This window comes from Macrosteles quadrilineatus, unplaced genomic scaffold (assembly GCF_028750875.1).
Source record: "Macrosteles quadrilineatus isolate MER2022 unplaced genomic scaffold, UCM_ALF_1.0 Scaffold_1__1_contigs__length_201487025, whole genome shotgun sequence".
Lineage (NCBI taxonomy): Eukaryota > Metazoa > Arthropoda > Insecta > Hemiptera > Cicadellidae > Macrosteles > Macrosteles quadrilineatus.
The window spans coordinates 152880653-152899432 of record NW_026542594.1 but is presented as its reverse complement, the minus strand read 5'-3'; the positions used below and the strand labels follow the sequence as shown (position 1 = coordinate 152899432).

Here is an 18780-nt window from a genome sequence, read left to right as displayed (position 1 = left end):
AATGAGTGATTAAAACCACAACACTCACATCTTCAAGTTTAACAGGCTAGTATGCCTCTCAACATTAGTATAATATCTACTTTATGTAATAACTGATAGTTGGGTCTTTGATCAGTGTTATTTTTTTTTAGATTTCTTAAAGTCATTTTAAGATGAAATCAGCACAACATTTTCTCTGGATAGAATGAGGTACATCATTGAAGTTTGTGTGAAACATTGGCATTAACTAACTTATGTTTTGATTTCCAGTTTACATCTAGGATCTAGACAACTTTAAAGTACTCATTATGAGTACTTATGAGAATGTTTTAGTTGGCTGTATTCACTGTATCAATCTCTCAATGACCACCATTTTATAACAATCCTTTAAATAAGAGAGGGGAAGGTTAAATTGACTCAAGAATTATAATATAATGTAAAATTATCATTTTTAGAGCACCCTGTAAGCAAAACACTACTTTATTTGCAGACAACATTTACATAAAATACATGTTCAACACAATACTGGAATGTGAAAAAATAACAAACTTAATAAATTGCGCTAAAGTAGCTTCTATAACTTTTTAGGCGTTTTAAAAACTTAAAAAAACATTTTAAACAATCACCAGGAGAATATCATTATTAAAAATGTTTCATCCACTTCTTCAATATTGGCAAGTGCAGAGTAAGTAAATGTATATAACTAACAAATAACTCAATATTTGGGATAGAGTAAATACAATGAATAATTAGTAAATATTTTTATAATTTAAGAAACGTTTATGTAAATTATATATATAGGTATGTATATATTAGGACTTTTATTATTACACAACTAATTTAAATCAAGCATTCCTTCAAAATAACGATCTATGAAACATCTAGGAGACAGCAAAATAAGGCTAATTCGTTTAAGTAAAAGGTGCTTGAACAGTTCATCTCGCTCACAACTAAATTTTGCACAAGTAAATTACAAGTCTTTAAACATTTGACAAAACCATAAACTTCATTAGGCGATTATAATATATGTATGTACAACTCCATAATCGGGCCAATGCCATGATGATGACAGCTTATGGAGAATCAGTGAGATGGACCATCCATACATATTGCGCATCTGGAAAACACCACATCCAATCAGATTTTATTAGTCTAAGAAGGATTACAGGGGATATTGCCTGTGCTCTGAAATCTCACATGACCTAAAACACATTGAGATGGGTATCGGCTATGATACACTTAATTGCATAACTATGCTCCTCTTGATATTAAATTCAGTTTAATAATTATGTTACACTGTACATAATCTAAAAATTAATAGTTACACTTATTGTTACTCTTTTTCAACACCACTGTAACTGTCCAGTTTTTAACCAAGAATACAAAAACACACTTTTGAATAAAATTCAATTTTAATTGTTTTAGATTGAGTGCAACTCTCTGAGTTTTAGATTATATGCGACTTGGTGTATTTTGGACCATGAACAACTCAGTGTTTAGGATCATGGGTTTACAGCTAAATGCAATTGGTTTACAGCTAAGTAAAAGAGTGAATACCCCTAATAGAACAAATGATGGAAGTAAACAACTATTTTGTAAATTTTATGTACCTAGTAATAAGCATATATAGGTACTAGATATAGGCTAATAACTAGTGATGTGTCAATATCAAAATTTATTGATTCTCAATTCTCAATACCGATACCATTTTATTGTAGTTTAGCAAAATTTTCTGAATGGATTGGTCATACTACACCAACCCCTATCTTAATGTTCTTCCATAAAGTAGGCCTACCATTGAGGTAATGGTGTGTTTTTTCAAGTAAAGAAAAAATGAATGAAACAATGAAAAATTTGAACTCGCCAAATTAAGTTGAAATCCTTCTTAACTCGGGAGGACTCACATGCTGGTCTAAGATACCGGGTTGGTAATCATTTTTGTAAAACTTGTACAGGCCTGGGCAGTTTTCACCGCCACCGTACCTCACACATATCTTTCTAGGAACAACATGAATAATTTCCCACACTTGCCCTTTTCCTAGATTTAGTGTCTTGTAAGTTCACATAAAGGACTGGTCAGTTCGACCATGTGTGAGTGACGAAGTTAGTGTGATGCCGGGTTTTTCAGACCGTGAGTGAGGGACCCCAGAAGTCTAATCGTAGTTTTTAATGAATTTGATTTAGTTTTTCAAATGTTTTTGGACTGTGTTTTACGTGAAAATATCACAAATACTATGTAATAAAATTGGGTTGTTGTTGAGCGTTTTGCGCATCATAATGTTTTAGGACGCCAAGTGACGGTACAAAGACTAATGTAATCTTCTTAATTAAAACAGACATTGGATATTCCTCTATTCCTCTATCAGTTAGGAAAAACTCATAGCACTTTTAGGTTATGCCTTTAAGTTAATTTTTACTTTGGTTGTACAGTTTTGGTTGTTGAAAATTGAAACAGTGGACAAAACAATAACCAATCTTTGTTTACGTTGGCAAAATCCAAATAAGATAGTAAAAATCACTGTAGCATAGTAAAAAAATCCTTTTTTCCGTAGTAAACAATGTAATGCTGAATTTTCGCAGGTGGTGAACATGTAACGAAAACAGGTCATTTCACAGTAGTGTAGCGAAAAAAAGCATTGTTATTGAGTGTAACTGACAATAATTTCATGTGTTCTCGTTTTGACTGTTGGGTTCCATGTTAAAAACTCAAACTTTTATTGATATTTAATAAACACTTCACTAAGAATGCTCAGTTATTGTAAGTTTTACTAGAGCACCTGTTGCTCGAATTTGAGCAATTGTTAAGTATTACAGGCGTTATTTCAAAACGAATAACAGTCATAATTTCTGATTATGACTCAAAAGAGTCAACTCAAAAGATAATGAAATCAATCACTCCACTCTATCAATCACTCAACTCTCATTTGAAGTTATGAACACTCCGTAAGTTCGGCACAGCGAACGTGGAATAAAGTATAAGTAAGCAATACAATCACTCCAACTTACTATGGATGTAACTGATTTTCAACAGCACCCAGACTTGGTGGGCTCTACAGGTTTTCCCTGGTCAATCCTGACGTTTTTGCCTGAATCAGCAGCAGACGAAGGCGGTCCCACTCGGTTCTTTATCTCAGTCGCCATTGTCATGAACGCTTGCTCCACGTTCATCGCACTCTTGGCTGATGTTTCTAAAAATGGGATGTTCAACTGGTCTGCATATTCCTGCAAAATCAACAAGTAGCCATTATTAATGAGCTGATATTAAGAGTTACCTAATATTAATACTATTAATAAATAAATAAATCTTCATAGAATTATTTAATAACATTACATTAAGCAAACACATTATAAAACATGGTGTGTATTACGTTTCAGAATAATAGGCCCCTACTTTGAACCGTAGTTATTAAGGGTTAGCCTTTGTTCAAAATTAATAGCTAAGCCATAGAAATAAGTTAATGTAAACTGGAGCTACGTGTCAAAACCAAAATTTATAAATTCTCGATACCAATGCCTAAACAATTAATTGTTGGTACCAATTCAAAGTTTTTTAAATTTTACCAATATAATTATTTGTTTAATTTTAAGTTTTCTGGTATTTTTTCACAAAGTAAAAATAAAAAAATAAAACAGCAATGAAAAATGCTAACTAACCAATTCAAATTTAAACCCAAACATTTACTATCTTCTGAGATTGCAGAAAAATCCTGGACATCTATCTCTCAGCGTGGTACGGGCAAACATCATAATTGTCTATCATGAAAATATCCTGAATATCCCCCATTGTAATGGAAACATCATCATTGTTTAACACAATAGCAGCAAAATACTGAATAACTCTTAGTGACATCAGATATACACTGTAATCTTCTAAAATAGGTCTCAATTAGTGGTGTTGATACCAAAATTTATCGATTCTCAATACTGATACCGGAAAAATCCATTCTCGATACCGATAATTTTTTTAAATTGTTTTACCAATTTTCTGAATGGATTAGTTATACTACACCAACCCCTGTCTCATCGACTCCCGCAGTCACGGAAATGTCATCGTCGTCATCCACAATTGCGCAAAATCATGAATAATTTAGCCGTGTGAGAGGGCTATTCATAGTAAGAAAAATTTTGTTCTTTAATACTTAATACTTTAAAATAGTTTCTTATTAAATGGCGACCATACAAAGTAGGTATTTTAAGCCAAGCATGAATGGAGATGAGTGTCGTATTCCACTGATCTCGCACATTTTGGTGGGTGAGCACTCGGCAACTCAGTCCGCGTCCAGCCGTGACAACGGGAACATCCTTGCGCTGCCCGTTTTTCGCAATTCTAACTTAAGATATGCGCTGTGTTTGAAATTCCCGCCAGTTGTGAGGTGAGGTCAGTGATCGGTTTTTTTAGCAAAAAACCTAAAACTGATAAGACATTTATCGATTATATTATATTTATTATATTATTTATATTTATTATAATATATTATACTTATTTGTCGAATGGTTCATGAGTTATGAAACAATGGGCGGACGCCCGAGCATTGTGACTGGAACTGGTCGTTTAAGATGATGAAGAGGTTCGCGAAAACCGCCGATTCACATTTATGGAGTTTTTGCTTTGTTTACTTTGTTGTTTGAAATTGACAAACATCAATGTGAAAGCTCAGTTATCGGACCGGCGGTTTTCGTGCACTTTTTCATTAAATTTAGCAACCTTTTCCAGTCTTAATGCTCGGGCGTCTGCCCTATGTTTCATCATAACTCATGGACGTCAATTCGGCCATTTTAAAAATGAATGCACCATTTTAGCACAGAACTTTACTTCATTATGATGTTTCCGTCAACGCGTATCACACACTTGGCGATAAATGTCTATAGGTAGGTTTTAAGTTTTTTGCCAAAAGAACGTACCTCTGGCCGTACATCACAACTGGCGGGATTTTCAAATGCAGCGCACATCTTAAGTTTAAATTGCAAAAAAAAAAAAAACAGGCAGTGTGAGGATGTTCCCATTGTTACGGCTGGACGCCAACTGAGTTGCCGAGTGCGCACATACCAAAAAGTACGAGATCAGCAGGGGCGCTAGCGGCGTCAGAACGAAACGTTCCTTACTTTCTGAATAGCCCTCGTAGACGCCATCATTGTCTCCAGTGGCCATGGAAGTGTCGTTGTCTTGCGCGTTCGTGGCAATAGCAGTAATTTTTTGACTGTGGGGGCGTGACAAGTATCGGTATCGGAATCGACTTTCGATGATCGATTCTTGATACCGATACCAACGGCCAAGTATCGTTGGCATCAAGAATCGACATCGAGTATCAACACATCCCTAGTCTCAACGTTTCCACTATGTTGAAAACTATTTTGTCTTTACTACCTTTCTCCTTTGTCAATAATCATTTAAATCCTTCTGTGATTATATATGTTTACGACTCTGTTGCTACTATTATATTTTACAGAAAGGTAAAAGTACAAACCTTAGCTGTTTGTTGATCCACGACCTTTTTAGTAGTCAAATCACATTTGTTTCCTACTAATAGTTTGTTAACATTTTCACAGGCGTAGCGATCAATTTCTTCAAGCCATTGTTTCAAGTTGTTAAAGGACTCTAGGTCTGTGCAATCGTACACTACTATGATGCCATGGGCTCCTCTGTAGTAGCTGGACGTGATGGTTCTGAACCGTTCTTGTCCCGCTGTGTCCCACTACAACAACAAGTGACAAAGTAAAAATAAGGTGCAATACATTTGAAAAAAAAAATACTGTTTCAGTGGCCCTATCCTCCTTTACAATAGGGCGCACTGACAGTTGTTAAAATTTTACCAGTTATATAAATGAAAACCCAGAGCTATCCTTCCCTCCAATTAAGGTGAAAAACACTTTTGATTTGGAAACATCCTACCTAAAATAGGATCGAGAGCCAATCAGTTGTAATAATAATGTCATCTACTCTTGGTATTTAATTTAAAATAATAGTCCTGACTAAAGTAATGATTGAATTAACACTACAATCCAAGGTATCTTATGCATCACAAACAAGGCGAGAAATGTCCTTTAGTTCTTGCACGGCCACCGAACCAACTCTCACGTTTTCAAGGACCATTATGATACATTAACCTAGGTTAGGCTCTTGTTCAGTATCAAATCAACAACAGTACGGTACCAACAATGTGGCAGTAGTCTAAGTTAAATGATTTCACATTGTACTAATTTATAATGATACCGAATAAGGTTAGCTTTCTTCGCTTCAACACTGTTTTAGATGTCCTTATCATAGAGCACAACTATCAGTAATGGGTCCAGAATGGTCACCATCTGATTGTAATATTGATGATATCCGATCAACACACGTACAATGATTGCTGTGCGACTTCCACGTCTGCCAAAGTAGTCAACACCAGAGAGAAGATGGATAAAAAGGATTCACCTCCTGTATAATTTATCTCTATCCATGGACGGACACCTAGACTAGCTCGCTATTCGTCAATATCAGGTTTCCTCGTTTGTAGCAACTCTAAGGCGCTCTCATAAAAATAATGTATTAAATGCAAATACATCAAACCCCATTCTAACCGCACCCAGCTAAACCAAATTTAGTTAAGGTAGCTGTACTGGCTTCGCCAATAGAATGTAATATAGCTGACGACGACACGGATCACAAAGGTACCGTCCCACGGTATAAATAAGGTTGATCAAACAACTGTCCACTATTTTAAGAAATAGATTTTGTTAAGACAGTTGTAGTTTTCAACATGGCAGTAAATTAAATTGACTTTAAAATTAAATGTTATCTCTCTGAACTGAAATAGCCATTCGACAATTGATTTACTGAAATAATAGCTGAAACAGCCTTGCCTCTTTGATTGATAGGGATTTACTATTTTATTACTTTTGTTAGTAAATTTAGTACAAGCCATAAAACATTCTAAATTACTTACAATTTGCAGCTTGATTGTCTTTCCATCTAGATCAATAGTTCTTATTTTCTGTAAAAAAAAAACACAAAGTTATTATAAAATATGAATATTTAGCCAGAGACACTATATAGCAATTTGAAGAATGATGTAAACTCTAGCAGTTTTTTAAGCCTATATTTTAATTTCTTGCACCATAAAGTACGGATATAGGTTTCTGTATTTCTTAAAAATTGTAATATTATGCTTTTTGGTAAACAAAGTTAGTACTTGTGTTAACACCTCAAAATCTGTTTTGAGATATTTGAGTTTTAAAATAAAATTAGTATCCAATGTTTCAAAATTTAATATTGAAATTGCCTTAAGGGGAGGCGGAATCCCTATCTCTGTAATGCTAACATAAGGTACCTTTTTGGAAAAACTATATGGCCTATCTCTCTGAATTTTTTGTCAGTACTTTCTATACCTTTGATACATGTCCTGAGTTTTTTTTCAGACTTTTAAACTAATAAACAGCTTAGATAAAAACTTTTTTTGGAGGTAATACAATTTTTTCAAATTTCTTGTGATATATATATTCTTTTTTACCAATTAGGATGGAATTAGGCCCTAAAAAAAACTCAAGTGTGTTTAACACTATAACAACGTTAACGTTGTGTAACAATTTTAACTCCCTATCCCTAGTAGTTCCTGAGAAAAGGTACATAACATGACAAAAATAACGATTTGCGGAAAACGGCATATAACCTAGGCCTTAGGCCTAGGGGAAAAAAATTTATTAATAACAAGGTCTAATAAGCAAAAAGAAAACAAATGCAATTCATTTGATTTAAAAGCTAAGAAAATGTTGATTTTTTAAAGTTAAAATCATAAACATAGTATCTAGGCTGAGTAAAGTGTCAGAAAAGAAATATTTTAATTTCACTGTCAAAGCAATATAACAATCTGTAGCCTATTCAAAATTGTAATACACATTCACATTTTAATCATATTAATATGTACGGTAGTAAGCTTGGTCAAATGTGATAGTTAATTAAAAATACATTTTGAATCATACAGGAAGTTAATACTGTTGGCTATAATAGTTGTGTTTATATAGGCTACATGTCAAATAGGAATTTTCTAGTTAGAATTTTCACCACACTACTGTCTAAAGGCCGCCGAAATGAATTACCCTAAGTGATTCAATTTATACTCTGGAGATAGTATATAGTTTATAGGTTATCTAAAACTACTGTTATCTTTACTACCTACTTTCGTTTTTAAAATCAATATAATATCATATGTGTTAAATGTGGATGCAATTAGCTATAGAACTGGCAATAATAATAGGTTTATAAATAATGTTGTTTGTTGATGTCTTATTTACATTGAAGCAAGGGTAGCCTAGACAGCTACGAAATAAAGCCTAGGCCCTAAGTTATGTAAATATATAGTTCTTTTTTAAGAAATATTAATATCTTAACATCATTAACAGTTCATTATTTACCATAGAAATAATTAAATAAAATACTCACAAAATCCACACCAATGGTACTGATATAGCTTTCTGTGTACGTATCGTCCTGAAATAAATTAACAAGTTTCAAGTATAAAAATATCATTACTTTATAAGTATAACTAACTTAATTAACTTAATTTTATAACCATGTAGAGCAAGCAAGAATTAGAAAAATGAAAGAAAAAAAAATAATATGCATATTTATTAAGGTGCTAGTTAAACCTATTATAAATGTGCTAGTTAGCTAAAGATGAAAAATAGATATGCCTTAATCTAGACTACTACTTAGATTTTATATAATTAAGAGACCAAAGGTGAAAGATAATAAACAAACCCTAAAACTTATCCAGCGCTTAAACTATATAGGCAAAAGAAATCCTCAGGCGCTCAAGGAGACTTCCTTTGTAAAAGGCCCACTTTAATTGTTAATATTAGACACAAATCAGGACCTCTGTTGAAATTAAAAAGTGTCAATGCCATTATTTCTATATTCTAGTTTGAATAATTAAATTTTAGACAAAAAAAGTTTGTTTTTTCATCACCTATCTCCTCGTCAGCTTCCTTTTCCCTCCCACACTGTTTGTAGGTACTTCTTAGTTGTATTGTTTTTCACTAGTGTTAATTTCTCTGGTAACAATTTGTACGAACTAAAGCCAAACTTCAGTCACGAGTTTCATAATTTATGCTTCTCTATAAATGCTCGATTACAGTCTTGCACTTCTTTTTTTTCGGATTCCATTTGATTTAGAGAAAATAGATTAAGCTTTCCAAATCATTGATACTCATCTAGGTAACATTACTGAACAGCAACACATCGGGACTTGTACACACAGAATTTGACAATTTTTGTATTCCATAGGCCTACTATTACTAACTTTAACTGTTTATGTTTTACTAAAGACACACTGTTTTCCCCTCCCAGTAAACTTAACAGCAAACCTAAGCACTCATTATTAAACCTAATTTTATTTAAAAAAGGGAACAAATTTGACAATTTTAATGTAATAGAAATTGACTAAGTCTGTAGGTTTGCTGCGGCGCCAGTACTTTTTTAAATTATGAAAGAAATGAAATAATTGTAGCACCAACAAATCAGACAACAAAGAATATAATTAGGCACTCGCTACCATATAGAGTAAAAATAAAACTAATCCACACAACGTACTAAATTGAGTCATAAAACAGATAGGCTCACACATTCAAGGAATAAGCAACAAGAATTAACTTTTGACTATTGATCAAATTAAAATAATGAACTCATTTACATTATGGAACAACTTACAGCAAATCGTAGAAGCAAACATGATTTTCCCACGCCAGAATCTCCAATCAGGAGCAGCTTAAAAAGGTAGTCACTAGAGAAAAGAACAAGTAAAATTAGGCACTTTAGTTAAACAATATTTTAAGTTAACATATAAAAAATACAGATAATATTAAGATACGTATATAAAAAGTGGATACTTCAGGACTTTATTCTGGATTTGGCAGTTTTCAATCTGACAATTTAACGGTAGGCCTATGCAATGCCTCAATCAAACCTTTATTTTTAATCATGCTGCGATTAAATGTTTCACACATAACTTTGTAGTCCTGTGGAGCGAATATTTAGCCAATAGAAAATACATGAAGTTATTGAGCAACAAATCATTTGAAGGTCTAAAAAGTAGTGGATTAAACCTTAAGATGTAAAATGTTTCATATTGACTCATTGATTTGTGTTCTTCAATATGTTTAATTTATGCCTGCCTTCTTTATTTTAATTGAACTAACACATGTTTTATTATTATTATTACTTTGTAAATAATGTCCAAATAAAATACACATCTTTTTTGTCAAAGTCTTGTCTGTCTTTAATATTTTTTACTCTTTTAAAACCTGTGTTTAGCGGCAACCACTGCAGATTTAAAATTATGAGTTCAGTCAAGAAGTAAAATACCCTAGCATAAGTCACAATAACAAAAAATGCTATAGTTTAACAACTGATTTTTTACACTTTTGGTCACACATTGCCTTGATACCATTAGTTTAAAACACTACAAGAAACTACAGCTTTATATGGTTTTGTTTTTCTAGCAGAGCTGAGTTAGCCTATACTGTGTGCCATTAACTTAATATAATGAAAACCAAGGGGCCAAGTGAAGAATTCATTTTATTTAATCACATTTTGTTACAATGAGGATTGTTACATAGAGGTTAGATGACCTAACATTTTTCTACATCCAAGGTTTATACCAATTTGGTTACGTTTGACCCTGTTAAAACAATCTGAAACCATGTAAGTTACTGTAACTTATTTTAAATAATGTAAAATATTAACAAAATACACAATAATTATCATAATTGTGTATTTTGTTATTATTTTACATTGTAGTAGATTGTAGATTTTAGATTGTAATTTCTTATTCTGTTTTTTGCTTTTTCTAGAAATCGGATATTTAGCAAAGCTTTAATGTAGTGACTTTGATCAAGTCTACAGAATAATCAATTGAGATAAGTGATCGTTTCAGTCATATTGTCACTCAAACCAAAAACTTTTTAGCAACCAACTCTTCACAACCCTCTTTTAAAGTTTGGTCAGACATATTTTCACAAGTTGTTTAACTCCCACTGTCACTGTAGCAAACAGTTTACATTATGAAACAATTTGTAACAAAATATTATTATGGAAATTTAAAATGACCGTCTGGAGATGAGTGTAACAAGAAACACACTGCACTTCTTATACGTAATGTTTGCACATCATTAATTAGTCAAATTATAATACAGTACAATTAATTGTCATACCGTACACAAATTTAACTTAAGGTTGTAAAAACAGCTTTCTCTCTCTCTCTCTTGATAGTTTTAGGTGATAAAATCTGTAGTTATCAAAGAAATTTATGTTTTGATTTGTAAGTGTAAGTTAATTTCTTTTTTCATTTCTGTATCTTTGTTATAGATATATTTGTGTTTTTACTTATTTGAAGTAAATTTTAGATTTCCATAGCCCACAACTTTGTAAACATATTGTTTGTATACATTTGATGTTCCTGTCCTGTGGGAAGAGTGGACCTTTGGTCTAACTCAGGGCAGGAAAGAATTCGTCAATATGATGTAGGCTAGAGTTGCCTATTTTAGTAGACTACAACTATTTACTAAATTTATTGCATCTATTTTTAAGTGCTATCTGACAGCGGTCATTTTCAAAACACTCATCAAATTTCCTCGTGGATTCAGTTCAAGATGGCAAACTGTGCAGATCCGCAAGATTATTGCATCTATTTTTATTGCTATTGTCTGTTAAAGAAAAACTTAGGTCTAACTTAGTTCATGAATAGGAGACAATATTCCGCTCACTAAGAAAGGATTTTACCCTCCGACCTCTGGGCTCCGCCCCAGTGGCTCTGGAGTTTCCCATGTTAACCTTATGAGTACTCATATTTAAATGGAATTAATGAATCTTAACAGCTGTTTTCACACAAGTTGGTTCTGTTCTATGATGTTCAATAACGTTAAAGTTACAAGGATTACCAACAGGGTGCAGCACTATTAATTCTTTTACATTTATGACAACAGCTAATTTGCAACCAAAAGGTGAGTGAGCGTAGCAAACGAACTTCAACCTGGAGGCGAGTTAGCGTAGCGAACGAGCTAACCTGAAGGCAAGTGAGCGCAGCGAATGAGCTCTTACCCAAAAGTGAGTGAGCGTAGCGAACTAACTTCAACCAGGACGTCAGGACGTCATTGAGCCATGCGAACAAGATCATCTTGAAAATTAAGAAGGTAAACGGGGCAAAGCCCGCGGGTTACAGCTAGTTAATTGATATATTTACATTATTTCAAAATGTAAACATGGAAAATTTGGAAGCCCATGGGGCGTAGCCCAAGGGAAATGTGAAACTTAAATGATATAATATTGCATTGTCATCCATTTGTGAGCTATGCTTCAAATTTCAAGTCTCTAGCTCATCGGGAACTTTGTTTGAAATTGATATCAAAATTTGTAGGAAAGCGAGCTAATAAAAACAAGCCCATGGGGCGTAGCCCAAGGGAAATATGAAAATTAAATGATATAATATTACATTGTCATCCATTTGTGAGCTATGTTTCAAGTTCCAAGTCTCTAGCTCATTGGGAAGTTAGTATAAAATTGATTACAAAATTTGTACCGGACAAGAAAGCGAGCTAATAAAAATGTTTTAAAATAGCCAATGTATCACCACAGTGTACGTAGGAAAAATGAGTTTAAGAGAATTTCTATAGGCTAGGCTATAACTCAGTGTTTAATTTCAGCTAAGAAAATGTTAAAATGGGATAGAAAATACTTTAAACCAGACAACTGAAGTTCTTAACACATTTTACAGCCCTTCTTCTTCTTTTGTGCCGATAGAGCTGAAGCCCCTCGACTTCAACCCGGTACCTATAATTAAACATACCCCGGCCCCATGGTGTAGGCCGGAGCATACGCACCAACCTTAGGCACACCATGGGCGGATGACTTAAGGCTCATCAGGCTCACCGGCTGCCGAAGCAACCCTTTGGAAAGAGGGTTGCCTCTCAATCCTAACCAGGGATACCGGTTACTTGGTCTTACGTCCCACCATCTGGGTTCCCCCAGGGCCGAAACCCCGACAGACCATGATGGAGTCCCTGGATGCAACATAGTGCAAGCAACACTCGGGACCTATCTAATCCCTGACAGGCCATAACCCGCCTTCAAAGCCAGGAGGAAAAGGACCGTCAGCACCACCCCCTATTAACACCACTACCCGAACGAGGCCATCCCATTCGCTGGGAAAGGGCGATAGATCCCTAGATACCCCCATCGGGCTTGATCCCAGCACCCGATCTACTTCATTTGCCCATCCAACCCAACATCACTGCTGGGCCATCAGGGTTTCCCAAAAGGAGGCAGGTATAGAAGTGGGACCCACCCGGATGAACCTATCCACCAAAGGTGGCGACATCCTTAACTCAATTGGGGTTCCAGGGAGAACCCCAGGACTCAGGACTTCCGGACTCAGAGACAGGGATTGGCTGATGGAGTGCGCCCAGCCGTTACCCTCACACTGTGGAAAGTTACGTTCCCCTAGAGTGTCCCCGTGAGCTTACAAGTACTTGCCCGATTTCACTTCCAGGAAAGGTTACTTCCAAAGTCGAGGATTTGCCCCACATAATGTTGATCGCACACAGCAAGCGGGCCGAAACCCATAGAACCATAGCCACAGGCAGGTGAGAGATTGATGGCGCACTTCCACCTCTCGCAGAGCTGAACATCCCACCAACCTGGATGGAGGAATGTCACTGGGTACTCTCCCCTAAGGGGCTGGCTTGTCCAGTCGTCCATAGCTATGGCCTACTTGCAGCGCCGATTCCAAACACCGAGCAGTTACCTCCCCTTCGGGGGCTTTACTTGCCCGTTTTCCACCTCCCAGGAAGAGGCTACTTCCAGAGCCGAAGATATGCCTCACATAATGTCAGTCGTACACTACAGGCCAGGGCAAGTCCCGAAGAACCACAGCCACAGGCAGGTGGGAGACCGAAGTCTCGCGGAGCTGAACACCCACCATCCTGGATGGAGGAATGTCACTGGGTACTCTCACTTTGGGTACAACCCAAAGAGGCTGGCTTGCCCAGTCGTCCATAACTGTGGCCTACCTGAAGTGCCGGTTCCAACACCGGGCAATTACCTCCCCTCTGGGGGGCAAGAGCTAGGGTCCGCGTAGTCGCTAGGCCACGTACCCCCGCAAGCATGGGCCCCCTGCGGGAATTTTACAGCCCTAGCCTATATTATTTTATAGAACCATTTCGGTTAACCCGGGTTTCGGTTAACAGGGGTTCTACTGTACTGCCATCTAACTTCATTCTGTAGGCCAACCGGTAGCTAAAGGAAGACAGCAATAAGTTAGGTTCTTTGAATACGTGAGGTTGTCCATCCTTACTTTTGACTGCATTTTGAGCAGGATCGAGAAGAGAAGGGCGTATTTAAGACAGCAATGCACGTTTTACAACAAAACTGAGGCTTGATTAGCCTACCAAAAACAACATAGGCTAGCTAAGTTAAAACCAAGTAGGTATCTACTTAAACAATGATAAACAAACTAAAGCCAAAGATTTTGCTTTGCTTACTGTTACAGTGTTTTTGTTATTGCTATTATTTTATTATAAGTTAATAAGGTTTAAATTAACATAATTGTTGCTATAGGCCTACCATATTAATATCAAATCGATTTAATATTGATACCTAACTTAAGATTGTTAAGTTATTCATCCAATAACTTAATATAGGCTAAGTTATTGCAGGTTCTCTGCAGAACTGTACCCACTGCCTTTTTTCACGATCAAACCAACTTAACTTAAGTTAAGTTAAAACCTTTTGATAACATGGCAATCACATGTAACTTAGGAATCAGTAGAACGTATGCCTAACTTACAGTTGCTATGACTTGAGGACAAAACACTCTTTTGTCAATATGACCTTGGTAAATTAGGCCTTATAGGTATAAGTTGGATAATATCGGTAGCCTACTGTACCGTATGTTTACTTAGATGAAGTCTTGGAACATTTTAAGATTCAGTTATTAAGTTAAGTTGGTTGTCTTATAGATACCCTAACTAACTTATGCCTACCGTGAACAGCTCACTACCATGAAGGGAAGGGGGGTACAGTTTCTTAACTGGGCTACGCTAATATTGATTGAAACTATCGAATTGAAAATATTGATTAGTAATCAATATTTTTAACCCTCCGAGTGTCCATAGTTTAGGCCTTAAAGTCCGCCTATTTTTGGCGCATTTGCAAGGTTTTATTCAAACAGATCTGAGAAGCTTTTAAAACAATGTTAATTCTACTGTTCTATATACCATTTTGTTTGGAAAATCATGGGCTTCAATATTATACATAAAACATAAGGAACATTTGTTTCAAAAAAATTTTTAGGTAAAAAAAAAAATATTTTGGAAAATTAAAAAAAAAAATAAGTTCGCGCTCAAAGAAGTTGTATAAATTATAGGCCTATAAATATTTGAAAATAGCCACTTTGTTCTAAATTTTATGAGGATTACAAATATATAATAATATAAGGAAGTAGATTTGCAAATAAATAAGTTATGGGCAAAAAACAGATTTCAGTACATAGCGTTTAGCTAAGAATGCATAGCCTAACCATATAGCTAGGAATCTGGCTGATAATTTACATCAATATCACTACCTACTTCTTCAGGATCATCAACCAGCCCTTCAAAATCACTTAAAACTTCTTATAATGCACCGCGTATATCACTACTTTTGATTTTTAACACTAAAACAATGATAAACGTAATAAAACACATCAGTCATCGGTCTGAGGGTAACCTAGCTGTTTATAAAACGCACGTCAGCTGCCTGCTACAATTACGATCGGCTCGGAAAACATAAAGCGCTTAGAGACAGACCTCTGGAGAAAGCGTAGAATATAACGAAAAGAACGATACCTAACTCGATCCAGTTCAATCCGATTCAGTTAGTCATAGAGCCTTCGCCGTAAACAATGTTCGTGCGTCGAAAAATCGACGCGTGACACTACACAAAGTGTCGCGCGTCGATTTTTCTTGAAAGTAGCTCGAAGTAACTTATGTCTATTATAAAATTAAACTAGGCTATCATAACCTAACCTAACCAACCAAACTTGCTGATGGTGAAAAAATTGCATGAAGGTTTACTAATCGAATCGATAGTTTCAATCAATATTAGCGTAGGTAGCCCAGTTAAGAAACTGTTAGTTACCCGGGAAGGGTGTCAATTCAATTTCATTTATCCTAAGGCTACCAGACCAGGACTGACTTTTAAGTTAAGTTAGGCCTTATGTCCCTAGTCCCAATCAGAATCATTTTGTCTACAAAATTTCTGGGCATTGGGCTAACAAATATTCATAAACGAAAGGTTATAACTTAGGTTATACATATATTTGGATGTCTGGATTCTTTGAGGCAAGTAACTTATCATTTTAAGAAAATGGGGCATCTGACAAGAGCAAGAGTAACTTGCTGTGGAGTAAAAGAAAGGGTCTGGCCAATACCTATAGAACGTAGGTGCAACCCAGTAAAATTGGGCTAAAATAGTACTTTGAAGGATAAATGTATGGAAAAAAGAGCTATGGATACACTGCAAACACTTAATAGAAGGTTGTAAATGAGGTAGTTCTATGAAAAATAAAGTAAGATATTCTTATGACGTAATTTAAAGTCGTAGTAGACTATGATTCATTCTAATACAAATCTCCAGCTTCCATACATTTAACAAATTTTCAATGGTTCTATTTTAAAGAAATTACTACACAAAGTAAGATTGAGAAGTACTTACTATTCAGGATTCATTTTAGACGATCTTTTCTAAATTTTCTTGGTGAATAGAGGGCTGAGAAGTACTGTTTGATTCCGTCTTATATTTAGAAACAACAGAAAATTTTACAATATGGCTTCTGCCTTACTTGACTGACTTGCAATTATTCCCTATAGGGGGGTAGATGAAATTGACGAATACTCCACGTAGGAGAAATTGATCTAGCATTGAACATATGTTCAGCAAGACATATTTTTGAGTATACATATAATTTGTACTTTTAATGTTTCATTTGAAATTATTTTTAGAAGGACAAGAGTTTCGCATTTAATGTAGAAATAAATAATTATATTACAATTTTGTCTAATCACTGTTAATAATAAATGCACATAAATCTTTACACAAATAGTTCATAAATCCCCATGGATTAAAAATACACCCCTTATGTTAATGTGTATAAGCTCGGCCGTGGTATAAGTGGTCTATATCACCATTGAGTTTGATAATTTTATACCAAAACACATAATACCCCCGCCACAGCAAACCTGCCGAATAAGCGAATTTCTATTAGTCTGAAATGATTTTAATTAAATCTATTTAAATAACGTTAGGGTTAAACATTTATTATGTTATTTACTCAAGGTTAGTGTCATAACCTTGAGTAATCCCAGTGGTGGCGATAGCGGGCCCGCGGTAAGGCGGGGGGGTGCATGCTAGGGGGCACGTGAGTCTTGACCGGGATTTTTTGGGAAATTTAACCGGGACACAGGCCCGTGATTGTGCGACAGGCTCAGTCACACGGGCCTTCTATCATAACAATATTTATATAAGAATTACCATACGTTTTTTTATGACGAACATTTGTTAAACCCAGTAAGAGCACTAGGACAAGTAGTTTACAACAGCTACACACTGACACTATTACCTGACCAATAGATATAAATTCTCTACCAACAAATAAATCAATTGTCATCAGTCATGCAGGTTGCATCAACTGTCCTCGTGACTGTGTAAAAGCGCTATAATAAGGCCGTATTTAGAACCAATGTGGCCCCCGGCCTAGGAGGATAAAACATTAATGTTAATCCTCCTAGACCCCAGCAGGTCACACCAGAGAGGGCTCTAAAATGTTATGGGAAGGGAGGGAAACAGGCCAAAGACGTAGGATGTTGTGAATGGAGTGTAGTAAAAGCCAGCAGTGCGGTGTGTGGGAACAGTCTGTGGCAGTTAGATTAATGTATCTGCAATAATCTGAAAATGCTCTAGGAAGGGAGGGAAACATGTCCACGACGTAGTAAGGGGTGAAGGAAGTAGTAAAGGTGGGTAGTAGCAGTGCAGAGTGTGGGAACATTTGTATTTTGTATTATATATATCTATAAAAAAAATTTTCTTTTATCGCTTTATAAAAAACCATGAAACATGATTACTCCGCTCAACTGGCTTTCATTGCTGTGAAAAAACTGAAAGCAATCCTGGTTTAATTTCATTTCTTTACTATTAGGAGGCTGCGCACTTTAGATTGGTTTTACTTTGCACCTTAGATTTCTTTACTTCGTGGGAGTGAGTATAAAATGAATTACTTATCTATGGGCCTTGGACCAAATCAGATCGGTTCAAAATTGGTTGGCTTTGGAAACTGTTGATTTTTATGTAATATCGATATATAGTATAATGTCGATTTTCGGGCCGAGCAGAGCCTGGCCTATAAGCTTGAGAGACCAAGCAAAAAGTCAGAAAACCAAGCTCGAGCCAATTTTCTCAGTACTCAAGCCCAACTAAAAGTAAAAGTTTTTATGTCCGTGAGGATCACGCTCACGAAATTGAAAGATTAGGCCTACGCTTTGCCACGATCGCATGATACTTTGTTCCTTCCACCATGCATGATGACAGATACGAGAACGGAAGCTGACTGCCGTAATATACGGAAATTTCAGAGCTGTGACCGCTGTGACGATTAGGTAATTGTATTATTATGAGGTGTATTGTCAATGATTATAGTCATCAATTCAGCTCATGGACTAACTCATGTCTATTGATAAAGAATATCCATCCAATGTAGCAATAAAGAGGCCCACTCTTTATTGCATGAATAAATTGGT

At 35.5% G+C, this 18780-nt stretch overlaps 1 protein-coding gene across 1 annotated transcript; it reads right to left on the bottom strand.

Annotated features, from left to right (window-relative positions):
* Positions 1-443: 443 nt before the first annotated feature.
* On the bottom strand, positions 444-16857 carry LOC128987562 (ras-related protein Rab-1A). Its single transcript, XM_054408473.1, has 7 exons — positions 16703-16857; positions 9665-9737; positions 8399-8446; positions 6906-6953; positions 5445-5672; positions 2986-3201; positions 444-1096 (listed from the first exon to the last, which is right to left on the bottom strand). The coding sequence occupies exons 1-6, from the start codon at positions 16714-16716 to the stop codon at positions 3004-3006; spliced, it is 609 nt and encodes a 202-aa protein (XP_054264448.1). The 5' UTR covers positions 16717-16857; the 3' UTR covers positions 444-1096; positions 2986-3003.
* Between the last annotated feature and the right edge of the window lie 1923 nt (positions 16858-18780).

Coding starts and splice junctions, on each gene's coding strand:
- LOC128987562 (XM_054408473.1), bottom strand. Junction 8,447..9,664: donor GTTTGCTTCTACGATTTGCT/GTAAGTTGTTCC, acceptor AATTTATTTCAG/GACGATACGTACACAGAAAG. Junction 6,954..8,398: donor GTACCATTGGTGTGGATTTT/GTGAGTATTTTA, acceptor TTTTTTTTACAG/AAAATAAGAACTATTGATCT.